The 19,775-nt window shown below is 41.1% G+C and overlaps 1 protein-coding gene across 2 annotated transcripts in view; it reads right to left on the minus strand.

The window, feature by feature from the left end:
- COL4A2 (collagen type IV alpha 2 chain) overlaps positions 1–19,775 on the minus strand; it is a 145,413-nt gene that overhangs the window by 100,766 nt on the left and 24,872 nt on the right. For both annotated transcript variants that reach the window (XM_086770520.1, XM_086770512.1), the window contains exon 4: positions 1,962–2,042. In XM_086770520.1, coding sequence (XP_086626646.1) covers positions 1,962–2,042 — 81 coding nt within the window. The remainder of the gene's footprint in view (positions 1–1,961; positions 2,043–19,775) is intronic.

Raw genomic sequence — 19,775 nt, forward strand, 5'->3', positions numbered from 1 at the left:
CCATTGAGGATTAGCATGAGACCAGAAGCTATGCCAAATTTGACTAATCTCTAAAGGCAAATCTTGTTCCTTAAACCAGATGTTTAACAGAGGTTGTGACATCCGAAGAGACCAGCAGACACAAAACACATGCAGTGGATGCTGACTCAGAATGAGGTATATAATTTCTGAGAGTTAAAATACAATTTTTGAAGTGTTATAAAATTCTTTAAATCACTTTCCCCGATACTCCTTCACGTCTTGCACAATTAACTACAGTAGCAAAATATAATTTAGGTTTTGTAACATCCTCCTTTTCTCTTTCTTTTAAAGAGAGACTAGGGTGATTAGTTACTACGGTTACTTCCATGAGATAAATCAAAGAGTGAGAGTGGTGAGCGAGTACATAAAATCTGCCCTTATCTCCCAATCTAGATACTAAGCAACTCACAGGGAGCTTCTCATCAGTGGCACCTGACTGGTTCTCTACTCTGGTATTTTAACATTTTCAGCTTTTCTGACCTATGCAATTACTTTTGTTCAGCTATGTCTTTTCTCTTGCAGATGTGGCAACTTGAAGTTAAGGGTTATTCAGTAAACAAGGAATGTGAAAAAAACTTCAGTCACAAAAGTTGGTCGTTTTTCAACTGATCCCTATTTTCATGAACTCTAGTAGAGAACAAGTACATCCACGCTTTGCTTTTAAAACAACAACAACAAAATGACACTGAAAAAAGACATGGCTTCATACGTGAAGCCACTTTAAATGGCATCAGTTTTTGTCTTTCTGTATCTTTGGAAGGAAGTGGTGGGAGGCGCTCGCCAAATTTAATGTGCTGGATGATGAGGGTAAGGCAGTAAAAGCTGGAGGGAGCCCCATCGGAAGCTGCGTCTCAGGGGAGGCCTTGTTTGTCCTCAGCTTCATCAGTTTGACATTAGGCTATTGTAATGATGGAAAGCAGACTGTGAGCTGATCACGGCCAAGGGATGGGAGTATAACCATCACAGTCCTCATGGCATGGTAACCCCAGGATCATCTGACTTCCACGGAGACATCAGGACTTCTGCAGTCAGCAAGTGTGATCCTTACCTCCCACCTACACTGTGACTTTCCTACCACCTCTTCCTCCACTCAGACATGGAGTCAAGCTTGAGGAATGCAATGGGAATGGGAACTGACAGCCTGCTGAGTGCAGAGAAGGCAGAGAAGTAAAAAATCTTACAAGATTTGTGATAGCAGAACGAGCATATGACCTGCCACCACATCTCCTGCTTGACCTATTCTTAGAGATGGGTGGATGGAAAAGGCTGAGTCACCGTCTCAGCTGCAGAAGACCAAGCTGTACAGAAGGAGTCTGCCAGCCAGGGCTCCAAGCCATACAGGATAGGAACTGCCCTATTTCTCAGAGCTCTTGTGGCAGGTGGCTAATCCCCTCCACCCCATCTCCTTTCCTTTGTCTCGTTCCTCACTAGTCCCCACAACAAAGAACAGATGATCAGCAACAACCTAATGCCAGAAGTCCTAAGTAGTTCCCTTCCAGCAGCGATTTCAGGTTTTGCAGGCCTGGATGCCTTCTACTTTAATGGAAATCACATGCATGAGATATATTTTAATTAGACACCATTTCATTAGAAAGACTTCAAGAACATTACTGAGTGATTCTGTCCATATTCATTTAGCACTTTCACACAATTCATTGGTGTTCTGGCACATAGTGACCTTAAAATTCTGATCCGATCAGCTTGTCATGGCCATGGGGTCCCTTGGCCCTGATCTTTGAGCGAAGAACCTGCTATATTTCATAACAAAGGATTTCTTCAAATCTATAAGCTCCTGAGAAGTAAGATGAAACAACAATAACTTTTTCCTGAAAAAGAATACTTGTTTGCATACTCTTAGCAGTCTGACACAAGTCCACCTATAGCAAACAGCATTGAACAAGTACCATCAAGAACATTTTACAGGAAAAAATGTTACTTACACGGCTTCCTTTTTCAGGGAAACACTGACATCCTCCACTGCAGTCTCTTCCTCCACATGGTCCTGTGTAAGTCTTTCCACCCTGCAAACCAGAACACACATGAAATGAAAATTAAAAGGCATCAGCTACAATACCTGGCACAGCACAATAAGCTTTGATTAGCAGACTTGCTGGAACTTGCCCAAGCAAAGACCAGGATCAGATTTATAACTTCCAGTTGCAACCTCTTTAATCTGTGCTTAGAAGCAGCCATGAGTGGCTTTCCAGTTCTTGGAGATCAGCATCAAGAAATATAATGCTACTCTATTAACTTCCCTCCACATTTTCAAAATATTGCAGCTTCATGCTGAGCAGTATCTCACACATCTTTTTGACATATGCAACAGATATCATATCACAGAAGTGCAGCTGCTTGGATTCTTCATGGACATGGACTAAGTCCTAGGTCACAAAGCAGTACATCCTTCTATGCGTGCTCTAAATCGTTGCTATATTTTAAAATATTTATGGGTGGACATAAAGGAAGACGAAAGTATCATATTCAAAATCATAAGCCAAACTCCTGCCCCTCTCCTCTTCAACGGCTGTCTATTCTGGTGGCACCTAAAACTTGCTAGCAAGTAACCACTATGACCCAGAATTTAGATGTAGATTAAACAGATGGCTGCAGTTACATTTGTCCAGCTTGTCCAGAACCACCTTGGCCTGGGTGGCAAATATATGGATCACAAAACATAGATCACTCAATGCAAATCCTTGGATGGACTTTAACAGGCAGGCCAGCTCAGATTACACCTAGCACACGCTGCCTGCACGAAATGCAGCAGCCACAGTCACTCTCGTTCAGAAACCTGAACAGCAGAGATGCTGTGCGTGCTGTGGTGTGACTTTTAGAGCTGTAACTTAATAATCAGGAATACTGTGACGATCAGCCTGTGGCCCACCTAAGCCCAGGGTTTTGAACCCCTGGAAGAGCCCAGCAGCCTAGTAAGTAATCTGCGAAAGGAGGAAGGGATTTCTCGTCGCTGTTTCTGAACCTGGTTTGTCCCACAGCAAATAATTAATAGAAGCAGAAGAAAAAGAGAGAAGGACTGAAGTCTAGAGGCTACAGGAAGGATGTCTTGGAGTCACAGCCTCTCATTCAGGGCAGTTGCTAATTTTCACATGCACTGCTGCTTAGACAAAACCTCAAAGCACCCCAACTGTAGGGCACAGAGTCAGGCTCCATGTGGCTTGCTCCCCTCCTGGCTGGAAGAACCCTGAATCCTTCGTTACACTGTGGCAGGGGCAAATGGTCCCTTCACCCTTCCTGCCTCCTTCATAGCTTGAGCACATCATCTCTTGGAAGGGAGGTGACAGGGGTATAAATAAGCCCCCAGAACAAGATGGGTGCTCTGAATTGCTCTAATGTTGCTTACAAAGGCAGTGATGCTGCTGTCCCTGACTCTAGCCTTGACTTAAGGAGCAAAACCAAGAGAGGGATCAAGACTGCCATGCTTAGCATTTTTCCTGTAGCTCTAAGCAATTCCCCACTCAACACCTGGGGTTGTTGAGTCACATTTCTTAGGTATCCACTTCTGCCATTACACTACCGAAAACCTGAAAACACAGCTCCAGGCTGTGGGTTCCTCCCTCGGAGCCAAATGAACATAAGGTATGGAGCAGGTACCAGGCATTGCCCAAGTCCTCTTTTGGTCATATTTGTACAACAGGCTCTCAATCTTATTGCAAGCATTTATACAAAGTTCCCAAAACAGGTTCCTATAATATATCAAAATACTTTTCAGCTTTATATTTAATTTTCACTTCTAATGAGACAAGTAGGCTTTTCATACTGATAAAAGAAGTCCACAGAACTGAAACCATGCCCCACGCTATTTAAAGGCTGGGTGTTCGATTCAGGAAATTGTTTTCATGGATGTAACAGTATTCCACATCATGTTATGAACTCTGCTTTTTGTTTAGGCTATTGTTTAGAGGAAATAATAAGTCAAGATGGTTTTATAAACTCTGGCAGCTTGCTCAGGTTGGTCCATCTTTTAGTTAAATGTCTGGATGGTCACAAACACACTACCTCTGTGGTTTTTTCTTATTAAGCTATTTGCAGATGAAATGTGCATCTTTGGCTCAGTATTCTTCATTTCACAGAGTTTCTCCCTCAATTCCTTTTTGGAAATTAAGAATGGTTCTATTAATTTTTATGGACACCATGGAGATGTACAGCCTGTGTGAACATATTCCTCTGCAGGATCCAGGTCTTCATTAAGGAGCAGTGTACTCAGTACTGCAGCCATCAATAAGAATCAACTCTGAAAGTTTAGAGAGCTGTTTTGGTTGGAGCTGTAAATAACAGTATATCCCAGCCTAACAGTAACAGACTGACAGATTTTATCATGTGAGTTTTCAATTATGCCTACTGAGAAAACAGCAAGGAGAACAGTAAGTTTATTTCTTTCTTAATTAACAGAACAAAGCTAAATTTGGTAAACTGTTGCTGAGAAGAAAACAGAGTATGAATCAGAACTATGGCACGATATTTGTGCACTTGTGAAAAAAAAAAAAGGAGGCTGCTAATACTTATTTCAACTGGAATAAGTTCAAGGTCTATTGTTTGTGTACTATCCACCATCCAACATTTTAATTTGCATGCTTGAACAATACCAGCAGCTAATGTGGGGACACAATTGTTTTCTTCCACAATTTTAGGAAGCTTTTTTAAAAAAAAATTCTCATTTTATGTCCTTTTATGCACATAGATTCTTTAGATAATGAAGAGAAAAATCTGGAAGATTCTCTCAAGGTAGAGAACATAACAGGAAAACACTTGAGACCAGCATTACCATATCTGTTTTGGATTACACTTGGGCTCTCCTTATTGCCTAATTTCCACTTCTTCACTTTTTGACTGCTAGTGGGATGACTCTGGGAGCTTTTAGTCACATGTAGTATTTTCTGCTTTATTATCTAGGAATGTTTATAACTTCTTGAAGGCAGATCATTGCACTGTCATTTCATCTGACATTATCAGAAAGTTACAGTATGAAAGATTATGATTTAAAAGTTTGTTAATGTTAAAAAATAAATCTGTTAAGGATCTTTGTAAAAGTTTGTCAAAAAAAATTGTACACATGGGCATACAATTAAGATGAAGACAAATCAAATGGACATGTATCAATCAATAATTAGAATGCAAAAAGCCTAGTTTAACATTTAGTGACGGACAAGGTAGTTTTAAAGTACCACAACTATTTACGTCCTGAGAAAAACAGATTTCTGAGAACATAACACAACGGTGACAACCCGATGTAGCTGTTTTGACCTGAGACAGGTGCCTAGACTACCTTTTTGGTCAGTGAGGAGAACAGTCAGTCTTAGCATACAACTCATCCATCCTGATACTGGCATCTAAACTGATCAACTGCATCTCTCTCAGAAATTGCCTACTGCTGTCTCTTAAAGGTAGGTGGATGTGACTAGATCACATGCAGACATTCATACCCTGTAGAAATCTAAGGACATGAAGATGAATCTCCTGATTTGCTCAATATGCAGTTAAATGGTGAAAAATATGTTAGCAGCAGAACGGTATTCTAGGATGTGTGCAAACAAGCTGGAAGACTGGTAATAGCCCCCAATTCTGAAGTTGTCTGCAGAGAAATCAGTTCAGGTCTTGCTCATGTTTTAGATGATCACAAATTCCACTAATCTCTAAAAAGTACAGTGGCTAGGCAGAGTCTAGAAATGGGGTTTATATAATCTAATTGAAGATTTCTGCAATATAGGCACAACATTTCGTTCCTATTATAGACCATCCAGAGAATCTCATCAGGTCTATTTCATATATCTGAGCTAAATCTCATCCTAGAAGTGTGAGGGAAAGGTAGCCTAGGATTAGTGGTTGAGATGTGTCTACAGTGCAGATGTACAGCTTCAGGTGAGGTGAATCCTATGCTGAGTGTCCAAATCTCATCCTTAAAGCTAGCTATGGCCTCTGATGGGAACACTGAGTATGAGAAAAACTATTTAAGAGCAGATACATGATGCAAACACAAAACAGGCTATACCATTGCACTGGTATGCAAGCTCTCTGTGCATAAGGCGAAATATTGCTTAATTAGAACGAGGTTGGAGAGTCAAGGCTAAAGTATGATATTTCGGTCCAAAAATATGAAACATAAATGAAAGGTAACCAACATGAGCCACTGGGTCAGAGTGCAGCATTTGGAGCAAGGCTCCAAATTTAGCCATCTGTAATGGTAACTGAGTTGAGCCAAAATTGCCTAGGTAATAGTATCAGAAACTATGGCAACTTTTGAGTATAACAAAATCGGGACTGATGAGGAAAAACTAAATAGGAGTAGGTTGTTTATTGATGAGGAAAAACTAAATAGTAGTAGGTTGTTTATTGGGGAGGAGTATAGGCAGAGAAAAGGAGGTGCACAGGTGGTAAAAAGTTGGAAAAGAAAGAAAAAGAGGAACAGGGCATCCAGTTAGATGAAGAACGAAGATGGTGAGGATATGCTAGGAGCAAGAGCATGGACACCTGCAAACAGTGGTGATGCTGAGCTGCAGGCACAGGCCCACTGGGACCCTCCCTGGGAGACTCCACAGGTCTCTCCACCAGGCATGTCCCTGAAAGACTCGCTGTGGGAGGGTGGAGTAAGAAGGGATACACTTGCAAGGAAGGACAGGCACACACCTGAGCACCAATTGCAGGAGGAAAGGCAATAGAACTGCAACTCAATAGCCCTGCTGTGCGACTTACAAGACTTCTTTACAGTAATTTTGTATGCTAATTTTGTAATTTTGTAATACTAACAACAAGCAATAGAATTGTAATTCAGTGTTTCTTGCAGTGATGTAGTTGTGATTTAATATTACTAACAACAGTGATGTGTTACTTAGTCAATTTAAGTATTATTATGTTCTCAGAGGTGTGTTCTTTAATCAGCAAATGTCATAAGTTATCTCTGACACCTCCAGTCTAAAGGAGGAGGGTTGGATTTGAGGATTAAGACTCCTCTACAAAGCTTCCACTTCATCCTGGAGGCACCAAAACTCACTGTCCTTACCTTCTTCCTGCTTCTGGTCACTCATACAAGCATATGTCACCCCAGCCATGTGGGTTCCAGCCAACTTGCTCTGGGATCTGAAAATCAGGCAGAAACTACCACCCATGACGGGCTCGAGACAGACCCCCAGCTCTGTGGGCGAGTGGCATAGATCCGCTTAGGTCCACAGTGTTCAGAGCTAGGCATCTCTAGAGCAGATCTGCCTTGCGGAGATCAGGACAAAGCAGTCCACAACACAGGAATATCTGAAATTCACTGTCTGCCCTCTTATTTACCAGCTCAGGTATCTCCAAGGGGACCCATATGAGTACGTCTAGCTCATGGAGCCTGGCCTACTGGAGAATGTGGTTACAGCCCCTTTATTTTTAACATAGAGCTGGAGAAGATGATGGGGTAGATGAGGATTGAGCAGAGCAGTTTCACTCTGTCCAATTCCGTGCACACAATACCATAGCAGTCACCACAGTGTCTTAGGAAATGGGAAACCTAGTTGCACTTTTCTGATGGAGAAAATCAAACACGTACCTACCACTGGGAGAGCTTTAATTAGCAGGCTGTGAACAAGGCTGGAATGGATGGAGAAAGGGAATGAGGAAAGCGATAAATGGAAAGAGAGAAGAGGGACTTTTCCAACTCTCCTTTTAATATTGTTGGGTCACTGTGCTGTAATGAATATAAGGTTGATGGTTCAAGGAACGTGAACACTACTTAAACACAAGCAAGGGAAAACATGTTAAGTAAGTGCCATCTATGTTTGTAAAGCTTGTATATTTGCTCAGTGTAAACACCTTCTCATTTTTATATATGTGAAATAGCAAGCATAAAATGTGGTGTTCAACACAAAAACATTTTTTGCCCTCTTGCTTCCTCATAATCTTTTTTTGTCCCAAAACAATATTACTTATGTACCTATACATCTTCAGCCAACAAAAGACAACTTCAATGTAGTTTCCTTCAGCCAAACTCTTTAAAAACCCCAGAAACACATATGCAGTTCTCTTTAAATTTTTCTATACATTAATGATTTATTTATTACTAATCTTGGCCATGTCTGTGTAATCATTATCTCTGCATGCTTATTCAAGTACACTCACTTCAAGGGTTGGTATTCTGACAAAAATCAAACGGAACCAGAGGATAGACCTCAAAGTACAGTTCTATGAGTACAGAAAGACCAGGAAATATAAGCCATTTCCTAGCATGCAGTTAAAAAAAATACGGAAATTATAATAAAAATATTGTTGTGCATTAACTTCTGTTCTGACAAGCTCCATTATGTTCTCTCCATCAATCGCAGCAGCTCCTCCAAGCCAGTTAAGTTTCACCAAGAGGTTTTAGAAGGTCTGGAAGTCTGCTGAAAAGCTGAGCTATGACTGGGTGTGCTGACATACCACATGCCTCTGCAGCGGGGCAACGAGCAGCACATTCGGATGCTTCATGTGGGACCTCAGCCTGGAAGTCCCGAGGGGATTCCTGGAATGCCTGTGAGGTAGTCCTCTGTGTCACTGCCAGGGAGACCAGACTGGTCCACACCTCCAGTATGGATCTCTGTTTCCACGTTTGACCTTCAGCTGTCGAAACTCACATCAATTTCAAATTTGGTTTATAAGGCCCTGACTTAGAAACATTAATTATCTGCTTCCTTCAAAAGAAAGGAGAAAAAATAAAGTAGGAGTATGACAGGGTTTTCCTGCTGTTGATGAACCAGAGAGGAACTTCATTGATTTCAAATGTAACTGCACAGTTGCATTTGCTCAAACGCAGTATTTTACTCCTTAAAGAGACAAAAACATTTGTTGCCTGGATGCCAAACTTATTTCTCTAGAAACATCTATAAACAACTATTCAAAACAAGTGTAGAGAACACTGTCAGCAAGGGAGGCTTGGATTGCCCAGGATCGGTTTGATCTGGAAAACACTCTACCCCCATGGAGTTACAATGCCAAAGAAGGAACCAGCCATCTGAAACCGCCTGCTTGCAACCCAGTAGCTACCAGTGCACTGGACAGTAAGACCACTGTGAAGACCTTAATTGGCGAGGGAAAAGAAAAGATAAATTGGCACATTCAGAGAGGAAGGAAAAGATGTGGGTGTGGATCCTCTCTCCAACTGTTCTGAGAATTATTTAGCTAAAAAATAATTCTTTCTTTCATATTTGAATGGGAGCCAGAACCTCTTCTAGACTCGATGCATGGCAACTGGAATAATTTAGTGCGTGACCTCAAAATCATATGAATGTTTACGCTTCCCACCAAAAGTAGGAGACATGTATTTGCACATGCTTCAATGAGAAAAATCCTGGAGGAGGAAATTGGTCCCAGGAGGAACACGAAGAGACTTACCACCAGCCATACCAAGAAAGCTGGTCTCAACCACAGCTTAATGCAGTCTTCCCAATGCAAAGAGAACAGCAATGCTTGTGGCAAGCAACTATGAATTATTCATCGGTGCACAGTTTCACATGCCACCTCCCTCTTACTCTGTCTGGAGTGGACAGAGAAAACTGGGAAGCAGGTTGCCAAGCAAGCAGCTTGCTTTGGTTCTGAGTCCTGATGAGTATGGGAACATCAACAGAGGAGGAGTACCCAAAAGTAGCACTGCTCCCAGGGACTGGGATGCCTGTGATTGATGTCTGGGGTGAGGGAAGGAAGGACAAGAGAACACAAAGTATCTGACACCGAGAAGACCCCAACAGACAGAAATTTTTCTTCTGAACTGTGTCTCAGCAAGTATGTTGAAGTCAGCAATAGGAAACATGAATTCTGTACCTCTCAGAAGTGAAGCTATAAAAGACTTTCCTCTTATGGGCTGGCTTGGGGCTCTTGATTATATGAACTTTCTGGCATGCGGCCTTGATTTGAAGGTTGCATAGTTTCATTTCAAAGTGAAACTTCACAGCTCCACACGCTCCCTTTATTTGAGGCACTATTTACCATCCCCTCTTCAAATTGAAAAGTTCTCTTGTCGCAGTCTCAAGACACTGCCTTGCAACAACTGCAGAAGCCACACATGACACAATGTGAACCTTCCCTTCACATTTTCATAAAAGCATTTCTAATTTTGTGGCTTTCATCCAAACACGTATTTACCCAGCAGACCAGACGGAATCCAGAAGGAGCTGCTGTGATATAGTAGATATTAAAAAAAAAAAAAAAAAGGTAAGGTCTTTAAGAGGCTCAGTCAGAATAAATCTTAAAAGCTGACTAAATATACAGTACAGATATTTGAGTAACTGTCCAGGGGTCTTGCCCACTCGGCCAACATGAAGTTGTTTGCGAACAGTACACTTCCGAGTAAGCAGTTTATGCTGTGACATGGTCTTCCGTCAAGAAATTGGTGAATGGAAGTGTCATATTTTACAGGTAATGAAGCTGGATTCAGGTGCATTTTGCCTTTTTTTTTCCTCACAGACATGATTGTATGTTATTCTAAGAAAGGGACTAGAATATCAGGTGGGAAAACCCGGCTAAAACATAGTAAAAAATGGTCACCATTAGAAAAATTCACCACTGCTGCTTATTTTTGAAGAATCTGTAATGCCATGGGAAAGGGAATCCTAAAAAGCAGCAGTAGGTCTCTGCATTAATGTGCTCCAGCTCTCAGCACCCAATGAAGGAGGGTTAAAATGCAGAGGGCTTTTCCTAGAACAAAATTGCATCCAGAGGAGGAAGAATAATGTCCCTTTATTTGACACAGGTGGCTTAGTTTCCTAAATTAATGACAATTTTTGTTTAAATGATCAGCAAAGGCTTGAAGATGCGCAAGAAAGAGAGAGGTGATGTTGCAGGCAAACTAAGCTTGCTGAAGAGTGTGCAGCAGCCATGGTTGAAAATATCTCGTACGCCTTACAAAGCGGCAAATGTTATAAGGACATCAACTGACTCCTACGGTCCACAGTGATCACAGAAGGACAATAAAAGTGCTGTTCATGAGCACTCCATTTTCAGTTTTACAGCCTAAGAATCAGGTTTGCTCATGGAAAAAACCCAAACAGATATGAGTCCAGTAAAGAGTTTGAAGCTAGAAACTTATTAACAAAGGTAAGCAAAAGTACACACTTTCATTATTACTATTAGTTAAGGTAAGCCCATTGATTACAATGAGAAGTCAGACACCTTGTGAAAACATAGATGCCTAAATTTAAGTGACTTCATACCACCTGACTCTTTGCTCAGAATTAAAACTTTTAGCTAGATCTGAAAAAAAGACAGAAGATGCAGAAGTAGCTGAAGGAAAACCTGGACTGATAAGTTAAAATTTGCTTTGGTATCTTTTTAAACTCGGTTTGATCACTGTAAATGCATGCTTTTAGAGATACATATTATTTTAGTCTATCCTCTTTTCTTACGAGACAGCAGACTCTCATCCACCATCCAACATGGCATTCATCACCCAATAGGATGGTGGTCTTCAGAGTAAGAGTGCTGGGACATCTTAACATGAAGTCTGCTTCCCAACACCTTATTTCTAGAAATTAAGTGTATCTCCACAAAAGCTACTGAGGTGGTTTTAAAAGGTGGTATTGCACGAATCAGAAGAAGTGTTTTCTAGTTATCAGTGATGATGAAGAAAGCTCTCTAACATGGCAAAGTAGATGTAATCACTTGTTAGGGAGTCTGTGATGATGAATTATACTAAAAAACACAGCTGGTTTCTCCTTTAATTTGTATTAAAGTGAATTTTGTATTTGATTTTCACAAGTGTAAAGGCTTATGCAAGGCATTAGTTAGTGGACAGTGTAATCACCTCATATGTGCAGTTACACTGCACAGCAGATCAAAAATATTTTCCATAAAGGAATGAGGGTAACGACACTGTCAGCCATTAATCTGAATTTGTCTTCTATCCAACATCTTGTATCACTGGAATAAAACCCCCTTTGTTCACATACTAGTAGCAAAAATAATGAAACACAGCATCCACTCATGAAAGTAGCAATTTCTATATTTAACTACTTTTAGTTTCCGAAGTCTAGTCATTTTCAGTTCTGGAAAGACATCCAAATAATGATATCATTTGCTTCAAACAATAGAAAGTCTGGATGCTATTCTATATATGGAGATTTTTTTTTAGTCTATTTATAAACCACGCCAGTTATTTGACCTGTCTAGTTTACTCACCTACGTAAATTGGCAGACTCAGGAAACTTACTTAAGAACATATTATTCTTAGGGATTGGTAAGCCCTGAAAGTTGTCAAATTATACTTCAGATATGCAGGCAGTATTTCTGAAAACCCATCTGCAGCTATTATGCTACGGACAAACCAACCTGCCAATGCAGGAAAGATTTTTGCTTTTGAAGCAGCAGCAATGCAATTGCGTTAGCGCTGCTCCTGGGAAGGGACTGACGGAAACCAGCCGTGCAGCTGTTTGCAGGCTGGATCGTCTGTACTTCTTCAGTGCAGCGCAACAGTGCCAGGGTTTCCTGACATGTAAGCGTAAGCACCGAGATTTCATTCCAGTTTCATGATTTCTACAATTACTTGAAAATGCTTGATTATGCATGAATTGCATTTATAAATTGAATTAGTTAGTTCTCCTCTGAGGAATAGCTGTTTACAGCTGTAACCTGATGACCTGATTGTTATGCATGCAGAGATCCTGGAAGGGGTTTTTTTAATCCCTGGGAGGGGTGAGGTTGGTGACAGTTTCAGCCTTTTTAAACACTGCTGTGCCTGCAGAATCAAATACAGCAGAGAGGGAAAGAAAGCTGAGTAGAAGTTCTTCCTGCAGAATAATTCACTAAATTACAGTTACAAATATATATCAAGAACTGGAAATATGGAAGTATCACTGAGAGTATAGTATAAGAAGAATGGATTTGCACAGGTTTATCAGTCATGGCACAGATTGGCTGACACTATTTTTATCATACATGCTGATCATAGAATATTAGAATGGTTTGGGATGCAAGGAACCTTAAAGATCATCTAGTTACAGCCCCCCTGCCATGGACACGGACACATTGCACTAGCTCAAAGCCCCATCCAACCTGGCCTTGAACACTTCCAGGGATAGAGCATCCACAGCTTCTCTGGGCAACCTGTTCCAGTGCCTCAGCACCCTCCCGGTAAAGAATTTCTTCCTTATATTGAATCTAAATGTACCCTCTTTCAGTTTAAAGCCAGTACCCCTTGTCCTATCATCACATGCCCTTGTCAAAAGTCCATCTCCAGCTTTCTTCTAGGCCCCCTTGAGGTACTGGAAGACCGCTATAAGATCTCCCCGGAGCCTTCTTTTCTCCAGGATGAACAGCCCCAACTCTCTCAGCCTGTCCTCATCCGACAGATGCTCCAGCCCTCTCATCGTCTTCGTGGCCCTCCTCTGGACTCCTTCCAACAGGTCCACGTCCTTCTTATGTTGGGGACTCCAGAACTGGACACAGTACTCCAGGTGAAGTCTCATGAAAGCAGAGTAGAGGTGGGGAATCACCTCCCTCGACCTGCTGGCCACGCTTCTTTTGATGCGGCCCAGGATGCAGTTGGCTTTATGGCTGCAAGTGCACATTGATGACTCATGCTGAGCTTCTCATCTACGAGCACTCCCAAGTCCTTCTCCTCAGGGCTGCTTTCAATCCACTCTCCACCCAGCCTGTATTTGTGCTTGGGATTGCCCTGACCCATGTGCAGGACCTTGCACTTGGCCTTGTTGAACTTCATGAGGTTCACATGGGTCCACCTGTCAAGCTTGACGTACAAGTCTAGTCCATTATAGCTCTTAGAGTCCTGGCTCAGTTTTCAGAGTTGGCTGTTAGACAAATGACTGTACTGGAAATATTAAATGTGGAAATTTGCTATGTAATTTTTCAGAACTGCTTCTTAGGACTGGACTGATATTTCCTTAAAAGTAAGAAGAATGGATATGAGATTTGCAAAGTGGAAAAAGAACTGCATTTGATGATGGAAGTGTTTACTGCTAACTGCTTGCTCAGATGCAACACTGTTTCCTTTCTATTTCAGTCAAGAAAAAGCCCATGACCATTAGCTTCTTACTGACTGATTTAACTTTTCAGTTTAGATTTCAAAACTTAACCTCCTCCCTGAGCCTTCTCATCTCTGCTCCAAGCTGACCAGTGTTGCCACTGGTAAAAGTCTTGGGTAAAGCAGATTGTTACAGGGAGAACAGCAGGTAAAGGATTAGAGGATCTGACATATCAGGACTATATGCAAACCTCAGTGAAAGTTTCACTATTAGAAGAAAGTGTTCATAAAAAAGACTGATCTCTTCCTTGTGGGTACGAAAACTGATAGTCAGCTATTAGTGACCATCTCCTTTCTCACCTATATACTTTTGATTAGTAAAATGTCTTAATATTTTTTCTCAAAAGGGAAAAGAAGGACCTGCAAAAGGTCCTTTTAAATTTTTTTTTAATTTATTTTGCAAATAAGATGTCCCAACGTGCATAAGAAACACCTGAAAAATTCAAAGAGGAGAAGCATTGTAATTCCTGCTGATAAAACTTAGATGCTTCATTTCAATTCTCACTTCTACCAAAAAGTTGGTTTAGTTACTTATCTACTCAGGAGACAAAATCTATATCTCAATATAATGCTTATTTTGTGCATTTGCATCTGCAGATGTCAAAATCTGAAACCTGGAATTGCCAAATTAACTTCTCTTGGATACTAAAAAATAAATAACAGCCAGGTTTTTTTTTCTTTGGATAATTTTCATCCTTCATACTCAGTTCTAAAAAAAAATTCATGGGAGGGGTGGCAAGGTTTTTTCGGGGGGAGATGTTCAGTATCTTTCAAAATATTCAATTGACTATACAAGAATACTACCACAGCCACACTGTGAAAAGTTGGCTCAGGAAAAGATAATGTAGAATTTACACTTATCCAGAATAAGAAAAAGGGCTCATCTTTCCCATATGTACCACTCAGTTGCGACTTACAACCTGCTTCAGTTCAGTTTGGCAGCTAGACTGATTTCTGCAATGCTGCAGAACTGAGTTGAATGCACTTTCCCAGGGTCACACGATGAGTCACTGGTTTGGCTTGGTCTAGGACACAAGACCTTCCTACCTTTCAGTCCATTTCCCGAACCAACAGACAAACACTGTCTGCACTGCTGCCATAAATCTTGTAGCTCAGTCTCCACACCAAAAATGCTCTTATCACAGTACAAAAAACGAACATGCTGAAATTAAAAACAACTAAATATTGAGCGTCTTTACACTGACTTAAGGGATGTCATTTGGCTTCTCTTTCACATCCTTGTCATATGCTTGTCTTTTTGCAAATAGATCTACAAAAATCCAGAAATGTTCATGCCTTGGCAGTACAGAGTAGAAAACAGACAAGAATAAAGGAATATAGCTATAGTCACTGTATCAGAAATAAGATGGGCTTGACTCTTAGAAGAGGTAGAACAGTGCTCATCAAGCTCAAAGGTCTTAGCAACTGGTAAGTGATGCTTTATTCAGAACATGTTTTCTGTATAAGCTGTACACCCCACCAAACTCAGGAAGAATAACTCTGAATTAGAAATCCAGCAGAGACAACCAGCAGACTAGATCCATGTATTCAGCTTTGCCATAAACAACTTTCTGTGAAACTCCTCATACGTGATGTTAGATCAAAATGTTGACTTTGAGCCAGAATGCTCAAAGCTCAAGAACAGATCTGAAAAATACTTTATCAACAATGGTGTGGAAATAACCTGGGACTGCAATGATCATGTTAAAGGTTCACAGTATTGCTCAAAAAAAAAAAAACCAAAAACAAAAAACAAACCTCCAAGCTCTATCTCCTTGCTTGCCTCCCTGAAATTTCACAGATTGTATCTCATGCGTCTGCTTCAAACATATTTTCAGTAATGACAGTAATGACACTGTCGATGTCTTGGGCAGGTACCAGCTTATTGGGGTAGTGGTCAGGCCTCTCCAAGCTCTGAAACATAAAAACCCAGTGGCTTTTACCTGACATAAGATGCAAGCCTCTGCTAAACTCCAAAGCCTGGTGGAGGAAAACAGCTCTCCACATGTAGACAGAGGAATTGGGACTCTAGTGAATCATCACCATAGGTATAGCTCAGCCACTGCCAGGACTATTCTCCAGGGGCCCTTTGCTCTCCAACACAAAGCCACAGCTTCATTTTCAGGCATCAGAAGTAACAGGAAAACCTGATCATGGAAAAGTCAGTATCTACGCCATATTATGTGAACAGCTGTTGTTCATGGATTTCACTAAGTTCTGAAGTTCTGAGCCCTGACTGTTCAGTGCCTGCAAACTGCATAACTAGAACCTCATTTTCCCCTCTAATGAGGTGAGCAAGAGATCCCAGAAAATTCCCACTCTCTGTTTATATTGCTTGGTTTGTAATCTCTTCCCTTTTGTATCCTAAAAGGTAGTAGGAAGAGGGTTTCCCTAGTCGTCAGATCCTGGAATCTGTTTAACTGAACTGGACTGGAAAGATGCTAAAACAAGTCTTGGAGGCATTTATTCCAAACATCATCCTCTTTTATTTCCTTAGTGTGTACTTACACACACACACAAGCGTAATTCATTCTCCTGCTGTGAAGTACAACAGTTTTTCTTCTGGCTCTTTTTCCTTACTGTTCTGTTTCTTCTAATGACCATACTCTTGGGTTCCACTTAGACAACTGCTTCTGGATCAGCTGCTACCTTTGCTTCAATTTTGATTTTGCTGCTGAAGCACAATCCTTTAGCACAGCTGGACCATTTTTCTCTACAGCTCCCAATTTTCATGGTGCTAACTGTTCACACAGTCCATTCAGAATATTTATTCTGAAGTTCTTATTTCTGATAACCCAAGCATAAGATTTAAATTTCCCCAGACTTTTTTGACTGTTGTACAACGGTTTATCTACCTTTTTTATTACCTTCCTTCTGCATGTGTGTGCTCTCTCCTTCTCTATACAACATCGAGGTCACTAGATCATTTGGAGAACCGCCTAAAGTAGATTGCAGTCATGCTAACATTAACCCTCATTTTGTGGCATTATTCCTCCTGTCCACTCTAATGCAGAACACTGGCTTTAGCAGCTTAGGAGAGTGCTTCTTCCTACTGGTGTTTCTGTGCTTCTGTATTATACATGAGCCAGATTTTGGAGTCTAGGTCACCACTGATGCAGCTAGGCAAGATACTTAGAATATGGGCATGACAAAAACAATCCTTGAAGACCTTGGTATGGCAATAATAAAGTCCCCTTATAGACTCCCCTTCTCCTATTTACTGAGGAAAAGAAAGGGTATCTATAGCAATAAATTTAACAGAAATTCTTATGACTTTCTGATGCCCTGTTTCTTCTCACTTATACCCAAAACTGTCTCCCAGTGCAAATAGCCAGTAGTTCTGAACTCAGTTGTCCCACACAATCCAATTGTATCCCTTAATCATGGAAACCGAGACTCTTGTTGCATACTGGAGAATTTCATCATCATCATAAAGTGTGATGTTCTTGGCTGTGAATTCTTGCTACTATGTGAGCTAGGATCCCATGGAAAAGGAGAAAGTTTTTTTTCAGCTTGTGCTGTTTTTCATTATCTTTAGGTAACTAAGAAATCATTAGCTGTTGTGTTTTCCTCATTAAGCCAGAGAAATAATAATAAAAAACCCAACATGTAAAATCTCCTCTTAGAATCTCACAATAGCAGAAACCCTCATTCTCCACACAAATGTACTTATTTAACACTTACAGACCCAAATCCCAGTACGCTAATCTTTGTACAAAACCACAAGAAATGTGACTGTTACCCCACAGTGATAAGAGTTGAACTCTCTTGTCATCTTTTTCTAGCAACACGGGACCTAGATGAAACATGACTTACGTGACTGAAGAGAACAGTTTATGCCAGATGCTAAAAGAGCAATAGGATGCATCACACAAACAATTTTTGGGGCTTGTATTTTGACCCCTGTTTCCTATCTTACCTATTTTTAACAATTCTGTCCTGTCAGAGGGAGAGCTGTACAGTGCTGACACGCTTTGCTGTGTCTGTTTTGCTAGGAATAGCTGGCACAACTGGCAGAAGGGAGGTTAAGTTAGCTTCTCACTTCCCTCCCACCCCCAACGCCCCTCATCCCAGGAAGGCAGAGGGAAAAAAGGAACTGTTCTTCTGAATTGCACATCCGTCCCATCTCCTCCTGGGAAGAGACGGCTATTTCTTATCTTGGCTGTTTTACATCACTGAGATGTGAAGGCAGAGTTCGAAGGAAGGAAATCAGAGAAAAGACAGAGAGGCTTCTATGTTTCAGAGCATTGGAGGGAACCGCTCCCTACGTACCAGAAGAAGTGGGGGGTGGTTGGTGTCAGGGGGGACAAGAATGCTGTAGGTAATGATGAGCTAGAAAACCTCCACTGATATAAAAGAAAGCTTTTTTTTTGTGAAAAGGAGATTTTTGATCTGCCATCTGATCTTTATATTTAAAAAAAAAAGACATTTAACTAAATACCTTTACATAGTTTCAGCCTGTAAACGTCTTGTCAACAGTGACCGCCCTCTGAGATCCTAAAGAAAAGATGTGTCTGTCTAAATTATTCATGCCTCAAAGATAGAAAGGAAAGAAAAACATCCTTTTTGAACTATTCTAGGACACACTGCCCCTGGAAATAGAGACTTATGGGTAAATCTAGGATAAATATTGTCATTTGGTAATACTTAAATAAATGACAGTAGGGTTAACTTAGCCTTCCCTCTGGGGATCATAAACACACGCCTTCTCTGAGAAGACACAAAGAAATTTTAATGATTTCATTTAGAAGAAGCTCTGTTTAAAGGACACAGAGTTGAAATATGTGAGGGGCAAACTTCAAAACATCTGGAGTTAAAGATAAGCACACAAAATGGACAGTGCTTATCTGAAACTTATCTGGACTATTTGATGCTCTGTGAAAGGTACCAGAAATCCCGTATCAGTAGACCTTCTGTGGTAATTTCAGAACTTTCTTTCAGGCTAGAAACTTGATCTGTTTGGTGGCAATTCCTCACCTCTGGACCTTGCGCAACACAGAGAGTGTGGCATGAGAACACAAAAACCAGTAACTTAAACTCCTGTCATGGAAGTGCTAACCAGGCATTTCAGAACTCAAAACTCCCCATGCAGCAACGGGAGCTTGGACAAACTCATCCAGTTTCTTCTGTGAAAGCACATGGCCTGAAGAGCAGCCCTTTCCCAAGAAGAGTCTTTTCCACAGCCTAGAGAAGGAACATCATCTGTTGGCATCCGCTAGCAAGGAAAGGGAACGATGGACGAGGCTTTATCAGGCTTAATTGAGCACTTATTTTCTAGTGTTTTCAGCCTTCGTGTTAAAAACAACTAAGTTAAAAAGTGTAGAAAATGGTATGCACAAACATGTTCACAAAAACTTGGTAACTTCCCCAGGGCAAATAGTAGTCCAAACAAACTCCTTTGGTCTTGAGAAGTAGAGAAATGTCTACATGGGGAAAAAGATTCCAAGCAGATTCTTTCTTTCTTTCTTTTTTTTTTTTTCCTTTAGGAAAGAAAGAAGACTTAATCCAGTAAGGCTGTTCTGCATGGCTGGGGCTCTGCATGGATCCCTGCACCACTGCACTTTCTGTAAAGGACCAGAAATACCGCTGGGACGGCTGCGCAGCAGCTGGAGAGACCAGAGAAGGGAGTAGCCAGGAAGCTGGCTGCCGGCACAGCCGTCTCAGCTAGCAGCAGCACCAGTGACTAATGGCAAAACCAGTAGCGGAGCTCAGCGTGGCAGAACACATGCGGGGATTAGGGCCAGAGTAGGTTTGGCTGCAG

The sequence above is a fragment of the Chlamydotis macqueenii genome, chromosome 1, assembly GCF_036417535.1.
Source record: "Chlamydotis macqueenii isolate bChlMac1 chromosome 1, bChlMac1.mat, whole genome shotgun sequence".
Taxonomy (NCBI): Eukaryota; Metazoa; Chordata; class Aves; order Otidiformes; family Otididae; genus Chlamydotis; species Chlamydotis macqueenii.